At 42.9% G+C, this 23,398-nt stretch overlaps 2 protein-coding genes across 2 annotated transcripts in view; one reads left to right on the top strand and one right to left on the bottom strand.

The window, feature by feature from the left end:
- Nucleotides 1–5,466: 5,466 nt before the first annotated feature.
- Nucleotides 5,467–16,720, top strand: TM4SF20 (transmembrane 4 L six family member 20). The gene is made up of 4 exons (XM_007954781.1): nucleotides 5,467–5,649; nucleotides 11,981–12,046; nucleotides 13,381–13,532; nucleotides 16,432–16,720. Exons 1-4 carry the CDS (start codon nucleotides 5,467–5,469, stop codon nucleotides 16,718–16,720), a joined length of 690 nt encoding a protein of 229 aa, XP_007952972.1.
- Nucleotides 16,721–21,103: 4,383 nt separating this feature from the next.
- MFF (mitochondrial fission factor) overlaps nucleotides 21,104–23,398 on the bottom strand; it is a 38,323-nt gene continuing 36,028 nt past the window's right edge. Inside the window, exons 8-9 of the mRNA XM_042783634.1 lie at nucleotides 22,335–22,419; nucleotides 21,104–21,235 (exon numbers count right to left, since the gene is read on the bottom strand). Coding sequence (XP_042639568.1) covers nucleotides 21,104–21,235; nucleotides 22,335–22,419 — 217 coding nt within the window. The remainder of the gene's footprint in view (nucleotides 21,236–22,334; nucleotides 22,420–23,398) is intronic.

Here is a 23,398-nt window from a genome sequence, read left to right on the forward strand (position 1 = left end):
ACTCCACTCGGTCATTCAGGGATCTAGGTTGGTAGAAGTTCTGCCATCTTCAATAGCTGGCCTCCAAAGTAGCTTGATTGTCTTTAATACACAGGTAGAAGAGAGGAGAGCAGACAAAGCCCATGGTTTTCTAACCCCCTTGGTTTAGAATACATCCTGAGATGGCCGAGATGTCTTCCCAAATAGCATCCCACTTCCCTTCACCTTCAATTGGTTAGAGGCAGTCACATGGCCTAATTAGATGCAAGGGAGGCTGGGAAATGTAGTCCATGGCTAGGCAGACACTTGTCTAATGTGACAGGAAAAGCAGGCATTTTGATGGACAGTTAACTGCCACATTAAGCCCATGTTCCAAAGAAGCTGATCTGGCTAGAGTGTGTTTACAAGAGGCTGCCCCAAGGCAAGTTGGCTGAGTGTTCAATATGCTTTCCTATCACTTGAATTCCTCCAAGGGTAGTTATTCAGGGGACCTGGGCATACCTAGCATGTGGTTGCGTTACCTTAAAGTTATGGAGCTTTAGGGACAGGAGGTTGAGACAACAGCAAAAGAGACGAAGCCAGATAGCTTAGCAAATTCAGCGCCTGGTGTTAGCCAAGATGCTCACAGCTCCAATGGCACGCGAGGTGCACAGGAAGCTGGAGGGGGTGCAACAGAGGAACGAGGCGACATACGAAGGCCTGTGCACCAGTGGCACAAATACGACTTGGCTGTGACTCCAGTTTCTCTCATATATTCCCTCTCCCATCCCTCAAAGAAAGCAGTTCTTAAATACCCTTGAGGAGTTCTCATTTGAGCTAACGAGGTAATTTTGATTTGCCTATAAAATGCTACCTGTCATTATAAAGTCACAGTGTAGGAAGGACAAACACAATTCAGACTGTTTTAAAAGGACAGGCTGTATGACAGCCCTGGACAATCTGGAGAAATGGGAGCACTAGGGGGACTATGGGGAATTATCATGCTTAATATCCATTTCAATGTTCTTCTTTGCCTTTCTGTACAGCAGAGGCTGGAACAACATAAACAAAACAAAACAAAACAAACAAAAACCTACATTGCCCAGAATCCTCTGCATCTAGGGTCTACATATTGCAATTATTAGATGGACCCTTGAGAGATATGGAAGACAGAAGTGAGGGGTGGCCATCTTCCTGCCACGTTGTTTCTGCTGCTAAGAAAGACCACGGGGGCTGCATTGTCTGCTCCGCAGCGACCTTCCTGGGTGCAGAATCAGTGTCACGGAAGTGAAGAAGCAGTAGCAGTGGTGGCAATAGTCAGCCAGGGCCCCAGGGTCTGGTCAGCAGCCTTGACTGCAGGGCAGGACCAGCAACAGTGGCAGTGGTTTCCTGTGTACGTGTGTGCTTTAACTGGCCATTGCCTAGGCTTTCCAACTACTGCAGAGGCAGCAGCTCCCCTAAAGCCAGGGCACCAGTCATGTCCTGGGATGGCTCCTGGAGGTCAGCCTAGAGCCTGCTCCTTCAGCCTTTCCAGCTTCATACGCACAACTTCCCACATGACATCTCTTTGGGTGGCAGACTTCACCCCTCAGTCAATCTGGTGGCTTTTCCTGGACTAAGGCAGACCAAGAGGAAGGGTCTAGGGATCTACTTCTGAAAATTAGTCCATGAAAACCTAGTATGCCTACAAGAGTTTAAGATGTCTAAACTCTTGGAGAAGGAGCCCTTGTGGTGCAGTGGCTAAGCACTTGGCTTCTAACCGAAAAGTCATCAGTTCAAACTCACCAACAGCTCCACTGGAGAAAGATGCAGCAGTCTGCTTCCGTAAAGATTTGTAGCCTGGACACCCTGTAAGGCAGCTCTACTCTATCCTATAGGGTCACTGTGACTTGGAACTGACATGCTGGCAGTCTTCTAGTTTAGACCCTGAATGACACTGGCACCCAGAAGGCCCCTCTTATCATCTTGTGTCAAGTGCAGGGCTTCAAACCAGTTGGAACCCCGCTGGGATTCTGCATTTCTGCCCCCAGATATACTGAGTCAGAATCTACATTTTAACAAGATCCCCAGGTGAGTCTTAGAGATTCCCAGGTAATTTTTACATATTCAAATTTTAAATAATTTTTACATAATTTATATATATATGCATATATAGATATTTATGTACATATAATTTATATGTATATATATATTATGTATATATTTTTACATAATTTTTATGTATATATAGAAGGCCCTCAATGAGATGGACTGACACAGTGGCTGCAATGATGGGCTCATGTATAATAGGGACTATGAGGGTAGCACAGGACTGGGCAGTGTTTTGTTCTGTTGTGTATGGGGTCGCCTTGGGTCTGAGCTGACTTGACGACACCTAACAACAACACAGAATTTCATGCATATCAGAGAATAATTAGTGTCTCTTGATTTCAAGGTCAAGTTCTTGGGAGAGTTCAGAAGAGCTTAGTTACTGTATGTACCCAAGTTCTAATCAGTAATGGCCAGGGGAGCAAAGTCCCACAGTACAAATGAGATACAGGTGGGCCACGCATGCAAATTGCGGGGGAGGGGGTATTTACAGAACTAGGCCTGTGGGCTAGGCAGGTAGTACAAAAGTGACATACACCTTCCCTTTGGTTGTAAACTGATTCTCTTTTCATCTTATCTTTAAATACTTTTCCACTCATAACTTCCAGATTCTATTTCTACATTTTCCCACAATTCTTCAGGTATTTACTTTTGGCCACATACGTAAGGAGTACAAACCCAAGTGGAAATAGTTTTATTACCAAAACCAAACCAAACCAAACTCACTGCCATCGAGTCGGATCTGACTCATAGAGACCCCCCCTCCTTGGGTTTCCGAGGTGGTATCACTACGGAAGTACATTGCCCAATCTTACAGGCACTAACAAAGCATTCTAAGAGTCTGGTAATGAAACTCTTGATTTTCATACCAAAAAACAAACAAACTCACTGTCATCAAGTTGATTCGACTCACAGTGACCCCTCTTTGAGTTTCCGAGGCGGTTATCTCTACGGAAGTAGATTGCCCAATCTTCCTTCCAAGGACTAGAGCTCACAGTCAGGTAGAACCCAACCAGTACCCAAAAAGCAGTACCTAAGCAGTTCTCCAAGGAGCTCTGGTGGCACAGTGCCTAGGACATATGACTGCAAACCACAAGTTGGTGGTTGAAACCCACCATGTGCTCTGTGGAAGAAGATGGGGCAATCTAGTTCTATAAAGATTTACCACCTTGGAAACCCAATGAGGGTCACTATGGCTTGGAATGGACTTGATGGAAGTGAGTGAAGCAGCTAAGGCATTTGACTGCTAACCAGAAGGCTGGTGGTTCAAATCCACCAGCCATTCCTCAGAAGGAAGGTTGGGCAATCTACTTCTGCAGTGATACCACCTTGGAAATAAAAGGAGGGGTTGCTATGAGTTGGATCTGACTCAAAGGCAGTGAGTTTGGTTTTTTTTGGTAGCACAGTGGCTAAGGCGTTTGTTTGCCAACCAAAAAGTCAGCAGTTTGAATCCACCATCTGTTACATGGGAGAAAGACAAGGCCTTCTGTTTCTATAAAGATTACAGCCTTGGAAACCCTGGGGCAGTTCCATTCTGTCCTATAGGGTCAATATGAGTCAGAATTGACTTGATGGCAGTGGGTTTGGTTTCGGTTTAAGCAGTTCTTTAATCAACATGTAATAAAGACAGCAAACAAAGCTGAAATTGAAGAGCCCATCCACAGTCTGAAATAAGAAGTAGCTACCTCTTCCCCTTAAGTCAACTAACTCAGTAATAAATACATAATCTATTTATATAATCTAATTAACCAAAACCAAACACTCTGCTGTCGATTTGGACCTGACTCATAGCGACCCCTCTCCTTGGGTGTCTGAGGCGGTATTGCTATGGAAGTAGATTGCCCAACCTTCCTTCCAAGAGTGGCTGGTGGGTTTGAGCCACCAGCCTTCTGGTTACCAGTCAAATGCCTGAGGCATTATGCCACCAGAGCTCTCAGGGAACTACGTAATATTCAATTTTCTTCTTCTTAACACATGTTGGCTTGTATTTCTTCATCCATTGACTCATTTGGGCAATGGAATGGGAACCAAGGTGATGTGTGTCACATCTAGACAGAAGCATGAAGTACCTCTGTAAGTGTGGACGTCTGGATCAAGATGATGTCTTGATCTGTTTGGTTCTCTCAGTAACTACCATATGTTGATCCATATGACCGGTTAGCATAAGTGGGAACTTTTTCATTTTCAAGCCAATCCCACCTGGGAGAACAATTTCTTGCAGATCTCACAAATTAATACAGAGACAATATGGGACCACATTCCAGAAATGTAAAGTACTACTGACGTCCAAGCAAGTGCTCCAGAGTCAAAGGGTGAGACACAACAGCTTCCCTTCCTGCTTCTCTCCTATTCCTAGCTTTCATTCTGGTTCCCATCCCTCACCACTTTCAGCATGGCAGCACTGGCCAGAGTGAGTCTTAGATGAGTCTTAGATGGGCTGTCTCTAAATAGATTGTTGTTGTTGTTATGTGCCGTTGAGTCGGCCCCGACTCATAGCGACCCCTCCTTGGGTTTCTGAGGCAGTATCACTATGGGTAGATTATCTGATCTTCCTTCCAAAGAGTGGCTGGTGGGTTTGAACTGCCAGCCTTCTGGTTAGCAGTCAAATGCCTTAGGCACTACACAAGACTGGAATAATATGACACTGAAAACATTTTATTGAATGTTTACTGAATCCTAACACCTCAAACTGAATCTTAGTATTTTGATCAATCAAGAACATTTGCAGCAGAGGAAATATTTTGTCCCAATCTCAAATATGTTCATTTATCTTGTTGAGTAATTTCACCAGAGAGGAGCTTCCATAAAAAACCTGTTGCCATCAAGGTGATCCCGACTCCTGGTGGCCTCATGGGTTGCTGTGGAGGACCACCCTGCAGGGTCTTCTTGGCTGTAACCCTTAATGGAAATACATTGCCAGGAGGTTCTTTGAAAGCACCACTGGGTGGACTCGAACTGCCAACCTTTGGTCAGTAGATGAACACAAACCACTCGTGCCATCCACGGACTTTTAAGGAACTTCTGTAACTGGTAATAATATGAACAAAACAGAAAAAAAGTAGTTTATAATATGTGGGTATTCTTATTTCTGTTTTTAATAAGGCATGCTAGTAAAATATGTATTTTTGTCCATAAGCACCTCCTTGCTTTTTCATTTTCATCTGCCTATTTTCTGTGAATTTATTTATTTATCAGAACCATACACCTGCCTTTCATCCCCCTCCATCATATTATAAAATTATCCTTAGTTCCCGGGAATAGTCTCATAATAATGTCCTGCCCTACTGGACTCTGAACTGCTTTCCGTAATTCATTTTTCATAAGTGCTAAACTTTAACCAGAAGGCTCAGGATAAAAGGCAAGACAGTGCCCAGACACACAGCCACTTTGACTGGGTTTCCCACAGAACCAAGGGTAGCCATGACCTGCTGTGAAGGATGGACGTCCTGCAATGCATTCAGCTTGCTGGTTCTACTTCTTTCAGGAGTAGTTCTCAATGCCATACCTCTGATTGTCAGTTTCACTGATGAGGACGAACTCTCTGAAAATCGCATCTCTTGTTTTGAGTGGTGGTTCCCGGGAATTATAGGAGCAGGGCTGATGGTGAGTAAAATTTATTTGGCTTGATTTGGAGAAGAGCCTACCTATTTTACCAGCCATACTCCTAAGACCATTTTCAGCCTTGCAGTTAGCTATGTCTTAGATTAGGATACAGTAAAGGGCAGTGGTATGTTATTAATTTATATTGGTCATCAGTGAAAAACGGTCATAGTACAGACTAGGGAGTTTGAGCAAAAAAAAACAAATTGGTAAAAATTGGTTGGATAATCACCTATCACATTTCTTCACATGTTGGACTGCTCTTCAACTTTCTATGCCCAATACTGGTCTCTGAATGTTTACAGGGAACGTTCCTATGCCCATGAATGAGGAATATCCCGGATGATGGAAATTGTGAGGCATGAATGAGGCATGGGCCTCAACCCAACGGGGGTGGGCTAAGCAATTCGGGCCTTGAAATCCTGACTCTCTGATCTATGGGACTTTTGGCTCAGAGCACCATGGTGCTTGTTATATAGTCTGATGATTACAGGTTTACTCTCCAGTGAAGTCTGTATGACAGTGGTGTCATACAGAACTTCCCAAAATACCTGGTCATCAATCACCTGAGGAACTTGCAATGGCTGGATTTCCAGACCTTCTGAGGCAGTAGACCTCACCCAGACCCACCTGTGTTGCATTTCAGAGCTGGCAGAATATCCCAGCCCTAGTCTATCTGCAGGAGCTCTGATGCCATAGTGCCTAAGGCATTTGACTGCTAACCAGAAGGCTGGCGGTTCAAACCCAGCAGCCATTCCTCGGAAGGAAGGTTGGGCAATCTACTTCCGCAGTGAAAACAAGGAGGGGTCCCTATGAGTTGGATCTGACTCGATGGCAGTGAGTTAGTCTACCTCCAGTATATTCTGGGAGTCAAGTCATTTATTCTGATTGTATTCCCACAGTTGTAAAAAGGAGAGCTTTTGTTTGCTATACCACTTGGTGCTACGTCAGGGGTTCTGGTTAATGCCACAGAAATTACTTTTTTTGGGTATGTGTGTGTGCAGATTAGTTACAATGACTGGTATTATCAAAGTGTTTTTAGAGATGATGAAACATGGAAATGACTTTTAAAGAATTTCAGGACAGAGTTTTCTACCTTTATCACTCAAACCAAACTCACTGTTATTGAGTTGATTCAACTCATAGCAACCTTCGTTGGATTTCCAGGGCTGTACACCTTAACAGAAGCAGACTGCCTCATCTTTCTTCTGCAGAGCAGCTAGTGGATTCGAGCCACTAACCTTATGGTTAACAACCAAATGCCAAAAAACACTACACCACCAGGGCTATTTCTTCACTTTCATCATTAGTCCTTAATAATAACCAGTTATCGTTGCTGGTCTTATCTCCAGAGTTATATATATAAATGCTCTGAGGCCATTACATATTCAACTTTACATAAAAAATTGTCCCTTGCTTGAAACCACTCTGGCAGCAAAAAAAAAAAAAAAAAATCCAGGAACAATTCCCCAAAAGTTGATGGTTTCTTTTCCTTTAAGACCACCCTGCTTTAGGTAGAAAGAGCTACTTAAAAGGAAAGCTTTGAGAAGGTCTGGGCTATTTCCTCAAATTGCCTTGAATGTTCTCTTCCAAGCAGGGAGAAAGTGTGCTGCTCAGCACTGTGACCAAGTGTTAAGTCCCTGTGTCCACTCTCTTCCTCGGGGATGACTTCTCCCTACTTGAGTGTGGACAGCCTTTCTGCCCCTGCTTAGACCAGAAGCCAGGAGCAGCTGCTTAAATGTAACTTACCAAAAAAACCCAAACTCACTGCCATTGAGTCAATTCTGACTCATAGTGACCCCTCCTTGGGTTTCCGAGGTGGTATCACTAAACAAGTAGATTGTCCAACCTTCCTGGGCCATTTCCATGAAGTTCCTAGAAGTTCCTAAAAGAATCTCATGTAGCTTTAGATGTGAACTGGCTCTGCCACAAAGCCCATCAGATTAAAAAAACACAACACTCTACCCTTAGCCCATGAGATGTCAAAGGAGCCTGAGATGATGACGAGCCACCCTATACTCCTCTTAAGCATCTTCTGGGGAGCAGGGGAGAGAGCAGACAGACAGACAGTATGCAGAACTCTTCCACTTATGGTTTACGTCTATGGCCAGCTACTGGGACCAGACTGTACATTGTCACCTAATCTCTACAATCGTCTTGCTGAGCAGATACTGTCACTTGCACTTTTGCTGTTGTTAGGTGCCATTGAGTTGGTTCCCACCCAGTGGCCCTGTGCACAGCAGAAGGAAACACTGCCCACTCCTGCTCTGTCTTCACAAGCCTTGCTGTACTTGAGTCCATCGTTGCAGCCCCCGTATCAATCCATCTCACTGAGGGTCTTCTCATGTTCCACAAACCCTCTACTTTACATGTACTTTATAGACTAGCACAAAAAAAAGAGGCTTAGGAAAGTTAACAAGAAAGTTAACAAGATCGCACAGTAGGGGTGAGCCCCAAGTCTGGATTTATCTGACTCCAAAGTTCTGTTTTCCACCTGCAAGGGGACCATAATCCTCCACCCCTGTTTCGTGCAGTGATCGATACAACCCATCAATCTCAGTGACCAGGAAACTGAAGCACAGGAAGGTTATATAAGCCTGTGACAATTTCACAGGGAATGTGAACTTCCTTGTTCTACGGCCAAAGTTACTTTATTACCTTCAATAGATATTAATGAAAGGTATTGATGCCAGCCTTTATTACTCAAGCTCATGCAATGCTATAAGAACATCAAACAACTTGTGAGAAGTCTAATGGACCCTCTATAGATGGGGCCTCCAGCTCCAGAGGGGGTCCACAAGCTCACCAGTGGGCAGAAAGGCTCCAATACAGGTGCATTTTTGTGAACTCTGGCTACACATAAGCTGCACAGGAGTATATTTTCCAAAAGGGAATTGTGTCTTTTACAACATCTGTCAGAATACTGAGTAGGATCAATTCTCAATATACTTGTAAATACACAGAAACGTTAATCAACAAGAAATCACTCTGGTCATAGTTCTTGGTTTACAGCATTTCTTGCTGTAGCATTTTGAGGTTACCATTGCTTACAAAACAGGGGATTTTGTAGGAAAACAAACTATGGGATTCATTACTGATTACTTCAGGAAATGCACCCATTTTATGGTTTTATGGCTTATCCAAAACAACGGTAAAGCTTTTCATCTTTTGAAGCCATGACTAAGAGTACAAATGTTATCGTTAATCTGCCTGGTAAGTGGAAAAATCAATCCACACATTGCTTTTCCAAGTGTTAAAAAAAAAAAAAAAAAAAAATCGAAGTGCTTTCTCTAACAAATACAAGCACAAAGGCCATTTCATTTTACATGAAGTTAACTGTAAGTCTGATCTGAATCATGTATATTCATTGAGTTTATTTATTATGTAACGGCAATTCATCAAAATGATTCAAGTCTTAACAGAGAACAAATGGCTCAAAGTTAAGCAAATCAGAGAGGTATTATGAAAAACAGGCATTTGCAAAATAGAATAGTATTATCTGTGATGAAGGAGCTCTGGTGTCCTGGTGAAGGCATTTATTTGGCTGCTAACCAAAAGGTCAGTGGTTCAAACCCACCAGCTGCTTGGGGGAAGATGAGGCAGTGTGCGCCGTAAAAACCTACAGGTTTGGAAACCCAGTGGGGTCACTATGAGTTGGAATTGACTCAATAGCAGAAAGTTTGTTTTTGTTTTGGTATCTATGATGGGTTCGTGTACTTCCTTCATGGTGAAGTGTTTCAAGGACTAGCAAAGTCGGAATTCTGCCCCTGAGTTTTAGTCAGCGAAGGCAGTCACCTGTAAAATCAGATACCTTACTTTTAAATCTTTGGATAAAAACAGAGGTTTCTGTAAGGACAAAGGAACAATATTCTTAAAAAAAAAAATGACTAGCACGACTTTTAATTTCATAAAAACCCTTATGTATTTAAATGTTCTTAGGGATTTTAGAGTGTTCTCATGATTAATCATGTCTGCAGTTTATCTGGAAGATTTCTAAGTCAGTCAAAGCACACCATGGCTTCACATTTTAATATACTCCCAGAAAGAGCCCAGCCAATGCCCAAAGCTCTGCATGGGCGAAACAGCTGAAACAGAGTAACCAACCAACCCCTACTTGTGTAGCAAAGAGGAACTAATATGCCATGAAGAAAAATGGGCGGTAATTCATATACATTATTGTTACTTTATAGAACCCTTTGTAAGGGAAGAGAATCATGAACTATTTATTTTGTTTAATGACTCTAACCTTTTGGTTAGCAGCCAACTGCCTTAACCACTGTGCCACCAGAGCTCCTCAGTAATTCATATACTATAAATTATAGTTACTTTATAGAATCCTTTGTAAGAGAAGAGAACCATGAAAGTATTTAGCATCTCTGAAATAAATTAATCGTCAGCAAAGCCCGACTTTCATGAATAAGAAAAATGGGATGGTTTAAGTTGTTATGATTTAGTGCTGCTCTTTCTTCTAAAGATTTATTTTGTAAGTCAGGGGTTGGGAAACTTTCTACAAAGAGCCAAATAGCGTGTATCTTAGGCTTTGAGAGCCAGACAGTCTCTTGTAACTAATCAATTCTACTACTGTTCTTTATCTGAAAACAATCAGAGACAATAAGGAAACGAATGGGCATGGCTATGTTCCAATAAAACATTATTTAGAAAAACAGGTGGAGGCTGGATTTGGACTGTGGGCCGTAGGTTGCTAATGCCTGTTCTAAATTTTGGCTCCTTAAGCTTATGAGGTCGTGTAGCTTTTGGGTGTAACAAAAGAGGTTGAGTTCATGAACTCCTGACATCTCTTTTGGGGCTAAAATGTCCTTTTCCTTTTCATCCGGGTTCCCAGCTGTTCCCCGGAGTGGCTGGGCTGCTATATGTAGACGAGACCTCTGAAGCATAATACCTTGGTGCTGAAGGAATACGTAAGCAAAGCTTTAACTATAATGAAGTCCTCACCACCAGTGATGGGGAGTCACAACAGTATCAGAGCAGGTCAAGTTTGTTAGGAAAACTGCCTTGTAAGGAGTAAACCTTGAACCTGGTCTGAAAGAACAAAGGCAGCTGGGACCTTGGAAAACAGAGCGAGGGAAGGAGGAGTTAGCAAATGCCCTGAGCAAGGGTGGTGGTGGTGGTAGTACACACTATGCGGGAAGAGAGGAGAATGGTAAGAACTGAGCTCCTGTGGATAGTGCTAAGAGTTGGCTCTGGTGCCCAGCTGCCCAGCTTTGAATCCCAACCCTACCATATTCTTAGACAAATTTTCTAAGTTTCTACGTTTTCTCGCTGGTTAAATGGGATGATGGTAAGGGAAGAGAACCATGACTTAAGTACTTAGTATTCTCACAGGATTGTGATGAGGCTGAAACGACCTATAACACGTACAGCAGCAGTGCCTGAGCCATGTAGTTAGAGTTCAATGAAATACCAGAAAACAGAGAAGGAAGGAGAGAGACTTGAGGGAGCTGGGCTGACATGGCAAAAACCAACCCCCAAACACTCCGGCTACAATTTCTCACATGGGGGAAGTCATTCACATCTCAGTCTGTAACGGTACCAAGACTTCTTCCAGGAAGAATCTTTTAGTCACAGCTGCTGACTAGATATTCGTAAAAATGTCAACCCGAGCCCTGAGAATGTGGCATCATTTCTCAGCTTTCCAGTGTGCTTTTCCCTTAACACGAAACGCAGCATGGATGAGGTTTCCGAGCCTTAGTGTCAAGTGAGATTCCCTCACAGCACGGACACGGGGGCAGAAGGGAGAAGGTTGATCCCAAAGCTGTCCTCAAACTGTAAGCCTGGGGAGCTGGCAAGATGCCCGTGACCCAGGGAGTGAGAAGGAAAGGAAATGAGAGAGGGGTGGGGACAGCCAACCACCAGGCAAAGATGACCATCAGTTTCTTTTCTGGAGACTTGCCAAATTCATACAATTCTTGAGAAATATAGTTAGCGGTTGCAGGTTGTATTAACTTAAAAAAAAGAAAAGTGAATACTGGATGATGCAACCAATTCTTTAAAAAATATTCCTTCAAAAATAATTAAAAAAAAAACCCCACCCTCATCCACATTCAATCCAAGTCCCTCTCAAGAGGACCCAGGCTAAGCGAGAATGTGCATGGGAGGGGTTACACCTGTTGCCTTGAATGCCACCCCCCCCACATACACCCCTTTTTCTGGTTGAATCCGAGTTGACAAGGTCCACAGGGTCAAGAACATGGCCAAATTTCCTTTTTGTTCCCGGGCCTTGATATCCCAGAACTGGTGCTAAGAAGGCCAAGGTCACTGCTCTGTCATCTGATGAACACTAATGACACTCATTTCTCCTGTTGGTCATTTCCAGGCCATTCCAGCAACAACCATGGCCTTATCAGCAAGAAAAAGAGCATGCTGCAACAACAGAACTGGGGTGAGTACGGAGCAGTGCGTGCAGTTACTGGCGTCTCAGCAAAGTCCCCGGGTCGTCATATGCACGGAGCCACAGCAGGGCTCCGAAGGCAGAGCTGGTCTGAGAAATGCATTGCCATCTGGGATCATCATGTGATAATAGGCAAAGTGGGAAGTTTTTTTTTTTTTTTTTAATTCCCATAAAAATTTAGCTTTGGAGCTAGTCTTCAGTCAGTTCCATCTTCAGTTTCACTAATCTAAGGCTTTCAAAGCAGGATTTGTCAGTCACCCTCAGAGCTGTCTTGTTCACAATACTCTCAAATTTTGTTAGTTCTGTGGAGTTTTGTATAAAGCATGTGAGGAAAATGTACCCTCAGTCCTCTGAGGCATATGAGAGGGCAGTCTGTCAGGGTCAGACTGTTATCCCTCCCTATGCAATTAAAGAAGAGAATAGTTATTTTTTTTAACATTTAGTAAAATACCTAAAAAAAGAAACCAACCCAAACCCATTGTTGTTGATTCTGACTCATGGTGACCCCACTGCATGTATGGGGTTTTCTTGGCTGTAATTTTTATAGAAGCGATTGCCAGGCCTTTCTTCCACGTTTGAACCACCAACCCTTAGGTTGGCCGAGGTGACCAACTATTTGCCCCATACCTTAGAGCAGTACCTGTATGTACAAAATTATAACTGTTATAAGCTAAGGAAGTGGACATTTATTGAGCAGCTGTCACTCAGCTCAGAACACTTTTAAACAGGCCATCTTATTCCATTCTTTACAAGTTCTCAAGCAGGAAGTATTACAATGTTTCATGGAAGAATGAAGAAATTAACACTCCCACAAAGCAAAGGACTTGTTGTGAGTGTAGCACCGCCCATTAAGTGGGTTTCTATCCAGATCCATCACACTGCTCCAACATGGACTGCTGACCACTCACAGTGAGGTGCTGGCCACAGATCCCTCAGCATCAGGTTCAAGTCAGGCAAAAGATTTGAGAATTGAGAGACCAGACATCAAACTGTGGATAGCTAAGACCCAGTCCAGGTTCCATGAGGCAGGAGGTACACAGCATTTAGAGGAGAAATCTCATCTCAGCAGTCAGCAGAAATGGACATACAGAGGTTCAGATTTTTCAGACATTAGCAAGCCCAACTCTTGTGGAGTCTAACCAAACAAGAGACTCTTTGTGTTCTGCCGCCTTTAATTCATACCTAACCACACTGTGATCGTAAGATCTAAGACCGCAGGGTGACTGGAGTGGCAGTGGTTGTGTAACACGCTGTGTAACACCTGACACTAACAAGACCACAAGCAAATCAGAAGAACGTCCACAAACGGTTCCACTGTTTTTCAGATGTTTCTTTCATCACTGACGAACGTCATCACAGTCATTGGTGCCGTGTACTGCATATTGGTATCCATCCAGGCTCTCTGGGAAGGGCCACTCATCTGTAACCCTCAAGGCAACAGCTCTACCAACTGCCAATTTTCATTCAAAAACTTAAGGTAAGTAACCTGCTTTTCACGGACTGTCCTACGGTTCACTGCAGCTAGCCGGGTTACAACGCTGTGGTGCTCACACCTGGCCTTGTTTCCTTTGGCACGACTTCTGGGACAAATAGACTCTTAGGCATTTAGTACACAATTCCAGCATGCACAATCTCATATAGAAATGGACGAATCAGTACCACCAGAATGCTTCAGATACAGTATTGTCTAAAAGGAACAGCTGCTCTCTGATGGCATACACCTGGCTTCTGAAAATCTACAGCTGTACCCTAAAACCTGTGCTGGACTTGACATGACTGCCTTGCTTTTCTGGGTCGTAAAGGTTTTTGGCTTTGACAGGGTGCTCTCTTACCACTTTTCTATTGCTGTTAGTGGAAAATACTTTGAGTTCTCATTCTCTGACAGGTTTCTGTCTTATACAGGTTCTGGCTTTTGCAGGTTCTACTATCTATGTGTACGTATATAAACATTTTCCAGAAATATGTACCAGAAACTTAACTTTCATCCTTGGAGAATGATAATGGAGAATCCTCTGGGGAAGAGAAAGGAGTATTTACTTTCTACACTTTGGAACTAATTAAATTTGTCAACCATGAGCACATATTACCTTTATAATTAAAAAAAAAATTGATAAAAACACACTCAATAAATAGGTCTAGAGCATTGTCTGTATGCTCTAAAGAAACCAACCAGCCAGATAATTCCATGCAGACACATTGTAAATACCCAGGCATGGCACTCTAGATGGAACTTTACGTCATGCGTTAACAAACGATACTCAAGAGTTGTGCGCTGCACACCCCATGTTCTTGTTCACTTTCAGGCTGAATAACTTCAGGAAGGTTCCCATAGCTAATGGTTTATTTCAATCTTATGACATGAATCTTAAAGGAGCTCTGGTGTTGCAGTGGATAAGTGCTCTCAGCTGCTAATCAAAAGGTTAGCGGTTTGAACCCCCCAACCGCTCTGCGGGAGAACAATGAGGCAGTCTGCTCTGGTAAAGATTTACAGCCTTGGAAATCTACTCTGCCCTACAGGGTTGCTGAGTTGGAATTGACTCAATAGCAATGGGTAAGATGAGCCTGGGTCCAACTGTGGGCACCATTTGTAAAACTGGAAGAAAAGAACAATCTATTTCATTAATGATCTATATATAGGTTGTTCAGTTAGGAAATGACCAGAATTTTCTTACACGGGAAAAACACTAAACTTTTGTCCATTTTCCCTTACCTTGTATGGTGGTTACATTTGTGTATCAACTTGGCTGGGCCTGGTTGAATGGCTAGGAAGCTGGTGGTAGTTATTCCCCATGATGAGACTGGCAATCAGCTCCATGGTGGGATCTACCACAAGCAACTGCCTAGCTGCTTTGGGTATGTGGTCTGCTTCCTGTATATAAGCAGCAGTTTTGGGAATGGTCTCTAGCATATGGCACGCTTGGACCCTGCATGTAGCCATGTCATTGTTTAGCAGCCTGCCATGCACTGCCAATCCTGGGACTTAAAATGGACTTAAATTAATGGCCTGCCATGTGGTTTTGTAACTTTGGGACTGTGCCTTTTTACTTGTCAACTTTGGGCTTCAGCAGCCAGCAGCTGTCTGAATGAAGAAACGCCTCTAGCTGCAGTGGGCCAGGAGCAGGAGGCAGAGCCGGACCCCAAGGTTGAGGGGCTTTCACCCAGCCCCTAGAGCCTGGCTTTGAACTTGGACTTAATGCCTCCAAACTGCAAGAGAATAAACTGTTTGTTAAGGTCATCCCATTTGTGGTATATTCTTGTCAGAACGGCAGTAGATAACCAGAACACCTTGCTACATTAAAACAAAAAAACCTTCAAAATGTACACAGCACAGTGGTTCATAACCAAAACCAAAGGAAATTGCCATTTGCTGATGGATCTGAAGTATAAGATTTGAGAGTTCAACCATTGTGGCTACATACATTCGGTCCTCGGTGCACAAGGGCCCACTACATCCCAGGAGATCAGTTCACCTCTGACATACCAGCCTTCAAAGACTTCCCAGCCCAGGTGGCTAGATAAACTGCCCAGTAAACCATTCCAACAGGGGGATCCTAAGCTCACTGCACACTTCAAAATCCAGGTGCTAAAAAGTCTGTTGTGCACTAGGCTGGTGTCCAGCAGGGCAAACTCTTAAAGAACGTGTAGCCCCTTACTCCGTAGTAAGCCAGGGATAAATTACCTTGGGATAGATACATTAGGGGTACAAGTTCCCCATTTTCCACTGCCCTCTTAGCAACTGTCATCAGACATGCAGTTTGGGAGCAGATGCAACACGACACTGTGGTTCTGCACTAAGGCGTGAGCTCCTTGCAACGAGCAAGTCCTCTCCTGTCTTACCTTCAGCCCATCTTCTCCTTACGCACCTGCACAGACAGGCTGAACCACATGAAACTGCTGATAGTCAAACACTGTTAACATGCAAAAACTACTGCATGTGGATCCACCACCACTGGTGGTACTACCGAAATGCTTGTTGAGTGATGGTATATAGTCAAGCTGTAAAAGCCAGAACCTGTGTAAGGCAGAAACCTGTCAGAGAAGGACAACACAAATCTTTTCCACTAACAGAGAGCACCAGGGTGGTAAGACAGCACCCTGTCAAAGGCGAAAAACTGGTCAGAGCTGGGAAACCAAGGCAGCCCTGCTGAGTTCTGGCTCTCACAGACCTCAGTGCACAGTGAGTAAGTTTTACGACTATTGGTATATCTGGACACCAGCTCAGAAGCATGGTACTAGCTATCGTTCTGGGCACAGTATTTCAAGAGCGCATCCTATTTCACCACACTTGTTATATTCTGGGCCCAATACTGCATTCCTTTGATGGTCCATGATATTCCTCAGTATCTTATTTTTTCCCCATTTCTTCTGTTTTTCAGTGACTTTCATGAACAACTGCTTGATCTGCAGTGGTTCTGGACTGACTCCTGTGTTCCTTCTTCTGCTCTCAGTAACTCCACCACTGGTAGCACCATGGCCAGTGACTGGACTAAACACGGCCTGCACTTCAATTCCAAAGAAAACAAATACAGGACTATCCACATCGCAGCATTTGTAGGTCTATTACTTGTCGGGATTCTGGAGGTGCTATTTGCACTCAGTCAGATAGTCATTGGCTTCCTTGGCTGTCTGTGTGGAGTCTCTAAGCGGAGGAGTCAAATTGTGTAGTTCTAATGGTAATAAAATAAAACGATGAGTCGTTTTGAGTCATTTGAGAATTACATCTAAAATACACTTTTAGAACATTATCTGGCAAGCTGCATTCATCATTTTAGTACAGAAAGTTGCTTTTAGGGCTGTCTTTGAGGGGGTTTTAAAAACTGGTCTTTCACAGGTGAAGAATACTGGCACATGCATAACAGCTTTAAACAGAAAGGCAAAGCCATCAGTGGTTGACTTCAGGGAGAATGGAGAAATTTCTATTTATTTTGTATCTTTCTGTCCTATGTACTGTTCAAATTTTTAACTGTAATCTGTGTTTATGGGGCGGGGAGAGAGAGAGAGAGAGAACAGAGAAAGAATGAATAGCAGTTAACATTGAAAAGGGCCCACCTGTTTTGTCCAGGAGATCTTGAACATAATGAAGTCTTTAGACTCAATTCCCAGCTTATGGGAAATATAGGGAAGAGGAAGCACTTGGACAAATCCAGAAGGTGGGACAGTAAAGAGACAGTAACTGCCCCATTTTCAACAAGAAAATGTCACAGGGCAAACAAAAGGTGGGATGGGTTGAGGGAACTGTTCTAGTTTAAAAAACCAAGAGACATGATTCAATCAAACCGTCTGAATTTGCTGGGAATAACTGAGGAAATCTGTACATAAACTGGGTTAGCTATTAAGGAATTAAGGTATATTTTGTTAGGTTTGATAATGGTTTTATGGTAATATAGGAAAATGTTTTTATATACTTGTTTTTATATACTTGCGACAACTGTCATGTTTTCAAAATATTTCAGCATAAAAATGTAAATTGTTATATATAGGTGATGGGCGTACTGTGATTTATTATACTTTTCTATTTTCATGTTTGTATTTTTATAATAGTAATTAAAAAACAGTACCTAGAAAAAAAAACATGACCTTTCAAAAGCTAGTTTCTATATATGACAATCATTCAAAGATAACAGAAGTGTCTTTACCATATTGAAGTGTTACGAAACAGACAAAACTAGAAAACAGTCACACCTGCATTTTATTTCACTTTTGCATTTTCTAAGTTTATTCAGCTCAAGGTTCTAGAAATAATTTACAACATTTACCTTCACTATAAAACCACAAAAACCAAACTCACTGCTACTGAGTCTATTCTGACTCATAGAGACCCCGATGAGGCTTCTGAGGCGGTAAATCTCTACTGAACTATATTGCCCATCTTCCTTTCGTGGAGTGGCTGGTGGTTTGAGCCACCAACATTCTGGTTAGCAGTCAATGTCTTAGGCACTGCACCTCCAGAGCTCCTTACTTTCATTGTACCTTCCCAAATAAATCAGTAACATCAAGAACTGAAGCCTTTTCTCCGATCCCATTCACTATATGAAGACATTCTCTCTTCACTCCCATGAATGTGTACTTATCCTAAAGGCCCAGCTTAAATGTGTCCTACCTGAGGATGCCTCTCCAGAGAGCATGACTCCAACAGATTAAGTCAGTTTAACCTCCCCACCCCACCGCCACTGTTATCATCTGTGTCACAATATAACATATCCCCTGTTTGTCTGCACGTCCATCACATAGGAGAATTTCAGAAAACACACGTGTATAGATGTGTATTTACAAGCTTGGGTACCAGGACATTTATGATACATTAAAACTTTTCAAACTTGAGACCTAGAGAAACAGTTCAATTTCACTGTCAAATCTAGTTAAGAGACTGGACAAGATGCATCCATGCAGGAAAGGAAGAAAAGCTCTCATTATAAATACTCTACTTTCATATAATTATCCCTCAAAGTGTAAAAAAACATGCAAAAGCATCATGCAAAAGTCTTCCGAGAGGTGGAAGATACACTGAGCATTCTGAAAGGGGTATAACAGGGATATACTTGTTATGCTTAGTTTTATGGATACTGGCAGTTCAAACCCACCAGCTGCTCCACGGGAGCAAGATGAGGAAGCCTGCTTCCGCAGAGATGTACAGCCTTGGAAACTCTATGGGGGCTGCTCTGAGTCAGAACCAACTTGATGGCAGTGGGTTTTTGTGGTCTGGATCAGGTGGTCACGAGATTATTGGCTGCTGCTCCACCCTTTTCTCCTGCTGTTCCCTACACCTGGGATCTTTGTCCTCATTCTGTGCTTATTGAATCCTATACATTACTCAAACTGAAGCTTAAACTGATCTCTAAGAAGTATTCCTAACTACCCTAACCAGGAGTGAATTCTTCCCTTGCAATGCCAGAGCCACTTTCTTATGGTGATGTACACCTTGTACTGGAGGCACAATGGTAGAGCAGACAAAGCTTGGCTTTGGAGTTAGAAAGATCTGGGCTAAACTCAAGTTCTTCTGTTTTCTAAGTGCTTAGCTATTATCCAAAAGGTTGGAGGTTCAAATCCACCCAGAGGAGCCTTGGAAGAAAGGTCTAGCAATGTGTTCATGAACGGTCACAGCCACGAAAACAGTGTGGAGCAGCTCTACTCTGAAACACATGGGGTCACTATGAGTCAGCATCAACTTGAGGGCAACTAGTTTGCTTTTCTATTTTCTAGATATGGGACAAGGCCAACAAGGGCCAGTATCCTGCCTGATAATGCTGACCCCACACCGCCCCTTCACTGAGCACACTGTCTCCTGGAGTCCCAGCCTGATGGAGCAGTTTCCTGCCACAGTTGTGTCTGCCCTAGGTCAGAAGTCTGCCTCCGGCCCCTACGTGACCACTAAGGGAGAAAGCCCCGGGTTCTCAGTTGGGAGAAAAACCGATCAGGAAAGAAAGTGGCTTTGTGCTTCTCTATCTGCCAGGATCCCTGCTTTTACTTAATTTTTGGCATTTGTGGAATCCTTTCATGACTGTTTGGAAAAAGAGGTGCTTTGTCTATTTTATCCATCATTTTTATCATATTTTTGGTTTCACGTGGGAGGCTCAGTCACAGAAAACATCTTGCGATATGTGTGGGTGTCTGTATATATATATAAACACACACACACACATATACAGAGAGAGACACACACACACACACACACAGAGTTTAATACAATTCCATCATTAGAACTTTACTGAAAGGCAGAAGACTTGCATGGGAAATAAACTATTATCAGGCTCATAATAAACCTAAGCTGTGTGGAGAAAAACTTTCTTTCTGGTAGTTTTTTGCGAGGAGGGGAGCAGGGGAGAAACAAGAACAGAAAGATTAAATCAGTCTATATCTAAGGAATTTCCCTCAACTGCCTTCTCCCAAACTCACTGCTTTGGTGGAAAGATACTGAAGACTGTGCAGGACACTGTCCCTAACCAGCAATCTGTCTGCTTGGAGAAGAAAGAGGCTCCCAGGACTTCGTAGGTTTATTGCTCATAAAATTCAGAATGTTAGCAACGGAACCCTGTAATGGCAAAAGAAAGCACAACTCAACAGTATTTTCACCGGAATCATTTTATGGATACTACGCATCAGAAAACCATCCACAACACAACCAATGAGCAACAGGTTCTTGCCACATGCCAAACCATTAACTGCATTACTTGTGCCTGAGATAGGAAAGCGCAGTTTCATATAAGAGTCACGTTCACTCCCACAGACTTGCATTCAGGCCTAACATGATACAGAATGCTGCTAGCCCCACAATATGACAAAATAAAACCTTTCAATAGACAAACACTGCTTTCGTTGACAGTTTATTAAATACACTACACGTTTGTACCTTATTCTGTAAATTTAAAAATCATTCACACATGAGCTTAGTAAAAACATATTTTATAGAAAACCATCTGCAAAAAAAACTAAAATGAAAATAAAGAACGCACGCATTGCACACGTATGAGACAGACTGCTCAAATGTTAGGAATTGTGTTGATTTAATCTGTACACGTGTTTAATGAATATGATCATGAGATATTAGGTGGCTTAATCTTCTGAAACCTGGCACCAGACCATAATCTCAGAGTGTTAATGCTGAGCCATGGGCACAAAAACGTTTAGTAACGAAAACTGTTCAGTCTAACAGTGTGTGAGAGATAGAACAGAATACAGTTCTTCTTTTACAGATCCTTTTCTGAATCCATTCTCTATGCGGTCTCACACGCACTGAGAAAATCAGTTGTGCAGACTGACAAGGCAAAGAATCAGCTCCTCTCAAAACCAAACTGGAGTCTATTGACAAAACATGCGGAGGGAGGTCTCAAGCAGGTGTCATTGCAGCACCGGTTACAGAGACTACGGCCGAGTGACAGGATATACCTCTACTTCTGCAAACCCAGGCTGTCCCCTCCTTTCGGGAAGAAACACGTTTCTGGGGCATGGACTATAAAATGGCATACAATGCAGAGACAGAAACAAAGAAGTTTGCAAATTCTTTATATTTCTAGCTGTTGGGACAAATATTTTTGAGAGCTGAGGTTACCTCTAGCGGCGAAACCAGAGCCAGCTATTAAGCAGCCAGAATGCTACAGTGATTGAGTACATGACCATTTCCCTTCTGGCACGTTCTTTGTTCTCCTCTTCCAGAAGTTGTAGACGCCTGTTGAGTTTGATTATCTAAGTGAAAAACAAAACAAAAAGAAGAGAAGTTTGAACGCAGGAGCAGATTCTTACAAAGCAGTATAACAATTTGTCAAAAGGGATTACTACAAACACTAAAGTTTCATTTAGAAAAAATGAGCAAACAAAACTATGAAAAAAAATGTTATCCAGGATAGCTTGAATTCACTCAAATACTCTTTTCTACTTCCCTTCCCAAGTTTCTGAGTTAGAAAGGGTAGCGTTCCTTCCTCACTTCCTCAGATAGGTGGGGGAACAGTTGCACGTTGCTATTCCAGTAGAGAAGACAGATTATGTATGTAGGCAAGCTTACAGAGCAGAAAGAATAAGGCACTCCTGCCCCTTTCTATGTCTTGCTGTCAGCTTCTTGTCACTCAGCCTCAGCTGCTTCTCTCCAAAGTGGGTGGAATAGCTGCCTTCTCTGTCCACCTCTCAGAGTTACTGAGTCTCCTAAACAACCTATGATATGTCCATCAGACTCTTCAGGACTGAAAGGCTAACTCCCAAGCTGCTAGGAGCCACACTGGCGGACAGCAACTGTCCTTGACTGTTGGTCCTTCCCGGGAACTGGCCTTGGCTGAACAACTGCCTTGTTCAAGCTCATATGCCCTTACTAGGGTGACATGCACACCATGACTGGTCAGTGAGGGGGTATGAGGCCCCTCTTTCCATGTGGGGCCAATTCTGGTGTCCCAGCTTCAGAGCTCCTCGTGGGGCTGGCTACAGATTTTGTTCTGTCTAAACCACAGCCCAACTTCTCCCCTTTCCCAATCCCACTTCCTCTTCTTCCCCTCACAGGTGTTCAGAGAGTGTGCACCAATAAACTTTCCACATGCAAATCTTCACCTCCGAATCTGCCTTCCAGAGAATCCAACCCGTAGCATCTATGGAAACACTATGAGCTCTGTGGAAGTATGAGGGATGACTATCACTGTGTTAGAGAAGCTGGAGGGGAATTGTTCCTTCATAGTTTTATAGATAAAATGATTCAAGTCATGTATCCATAGGTGAGAAAATGGTAAAATGTTGGACACTGTCACTCTAAGTATGACACAAATATAACTGAGGATTAGATTTCATCTGGTACATTGAATACCTGTCGTCTTAACGAAGCTGCATCTATAACGGTCATGTCATCTGAAGTTCCTTCAATCGCTGCATCTATATTTGAAATGCCATACCTAGCAGGTGAGAAGTAAAAATACAATTGAATACTAAAACAGAACTAAGAGTAAACTGACAAGTCACATAACATGATAAGCAATGCTCAAGGAACCGTTCAGAACCTGGGATCCTACAGTGAATTAGTAAAATATTTCACCTGAATTGGTTTGATGGCTTTAGATGACAACTACGCCCATGACTGAGAAAGTGTCCTGAAACTTTGAGAATGAAAACAAATTCTGACTGAAGATAATAAATAAGGAGACACTTTAACGCAGAGACCAGTAATGCAAAAAGCCCTCCCTGGCGGATGAGGTCTGGGAACTGCCCCTCCAGGCTCTAACAGCTCTCAATTCTTGCACAAACGTATGTTCACACATAGTTTCATCAGCTGCAGACTTCCTGGCAGGGAAGACAAAAGAACTAACTCCAATTAAAAAAAAAACACCAAGATCTAGCTTTCTTTTCTCCTCTGCCTCTCCTGCTCCTTTCTCTTGCCATTTCATTCGTTACTTATTTCTGATCACTCCTTTGAATGTGTTCTCCTGCCAAAGCAACTATCAAACCTCCTGACTATACCTGGCCACTACCTTTAGACCTGGAATTGGCTCAGTGATAAACTACAGGCTGTATACAGAATAATAACACTTAAAGCCACCATGATAAAATCTAGACAAAGCACTTTAAAAGCACTGTTCAAATACAGCTACTTCTTCTAAAAGAGCATTTACTCTTCAATGAATAACAACATCCTTCTGAGAAACAAATACACACAAATGCCACTTCTCCCCTTGGGCTGCTTCTTCCTCCCATGTGTTTTACTTGTTCTTTTAATGAACAGCGTTGTTGTTGTTATGTGCCATCGAGTCAGCCCGACTCAAAGCAACCCCTCCTTGGGTTTCCGAGGCAGTATCACTACGGAAGTAGATTGCCCCATCTTCCTTCTGAGGAGTGGCTGGTGGGTTTGAACCGCCGGCCTTCTGGTTAGCAGTCAAG

Source organism: Orycteropus afer, unplaced genomic scaffold (genome assembly GCF_000298275.1).
Source record: "Orycteropus afer afer isolate SDZICR_OR568_19922 unplaced genomic scaffold, OryAfe1.0 scaffold00002, whole genome shotgun sequence".
NCBI lineage: Eukaryota > Metazoa > Chordata > Mammalia > Tubulidentata > Orycteropodidae > Orycteropus > Orycteropus afer.

What these genes read in the sequence shown, in the direction of transcription:
- TM4SF20 (XM_007954781.1), top strand. Translation starts at nt 5,467, where the DNA reads ATGACCTGCTGTGAAGGATGGACGTCCTGCAATGCATTCAGCTTGCTG. An exon ending in TTATAGGAGCAGGGCTGATG is followed by an intron (nt 5,650 to 11,980) that starts GTGAGTAAAATT and finishes GGTCATTTCCAG; the next exon opens with GCCATTCCAGCAACAACCAT. An exon ending in GCTGCAACAACAGAACTGGG is followed by an intron (nt 12,047 to 13,380) that starts GTGAGTACGGAG and finishes ACTGTTTTTCAG; the next exon opens with ATGTTTCTTTCATCACTGAC.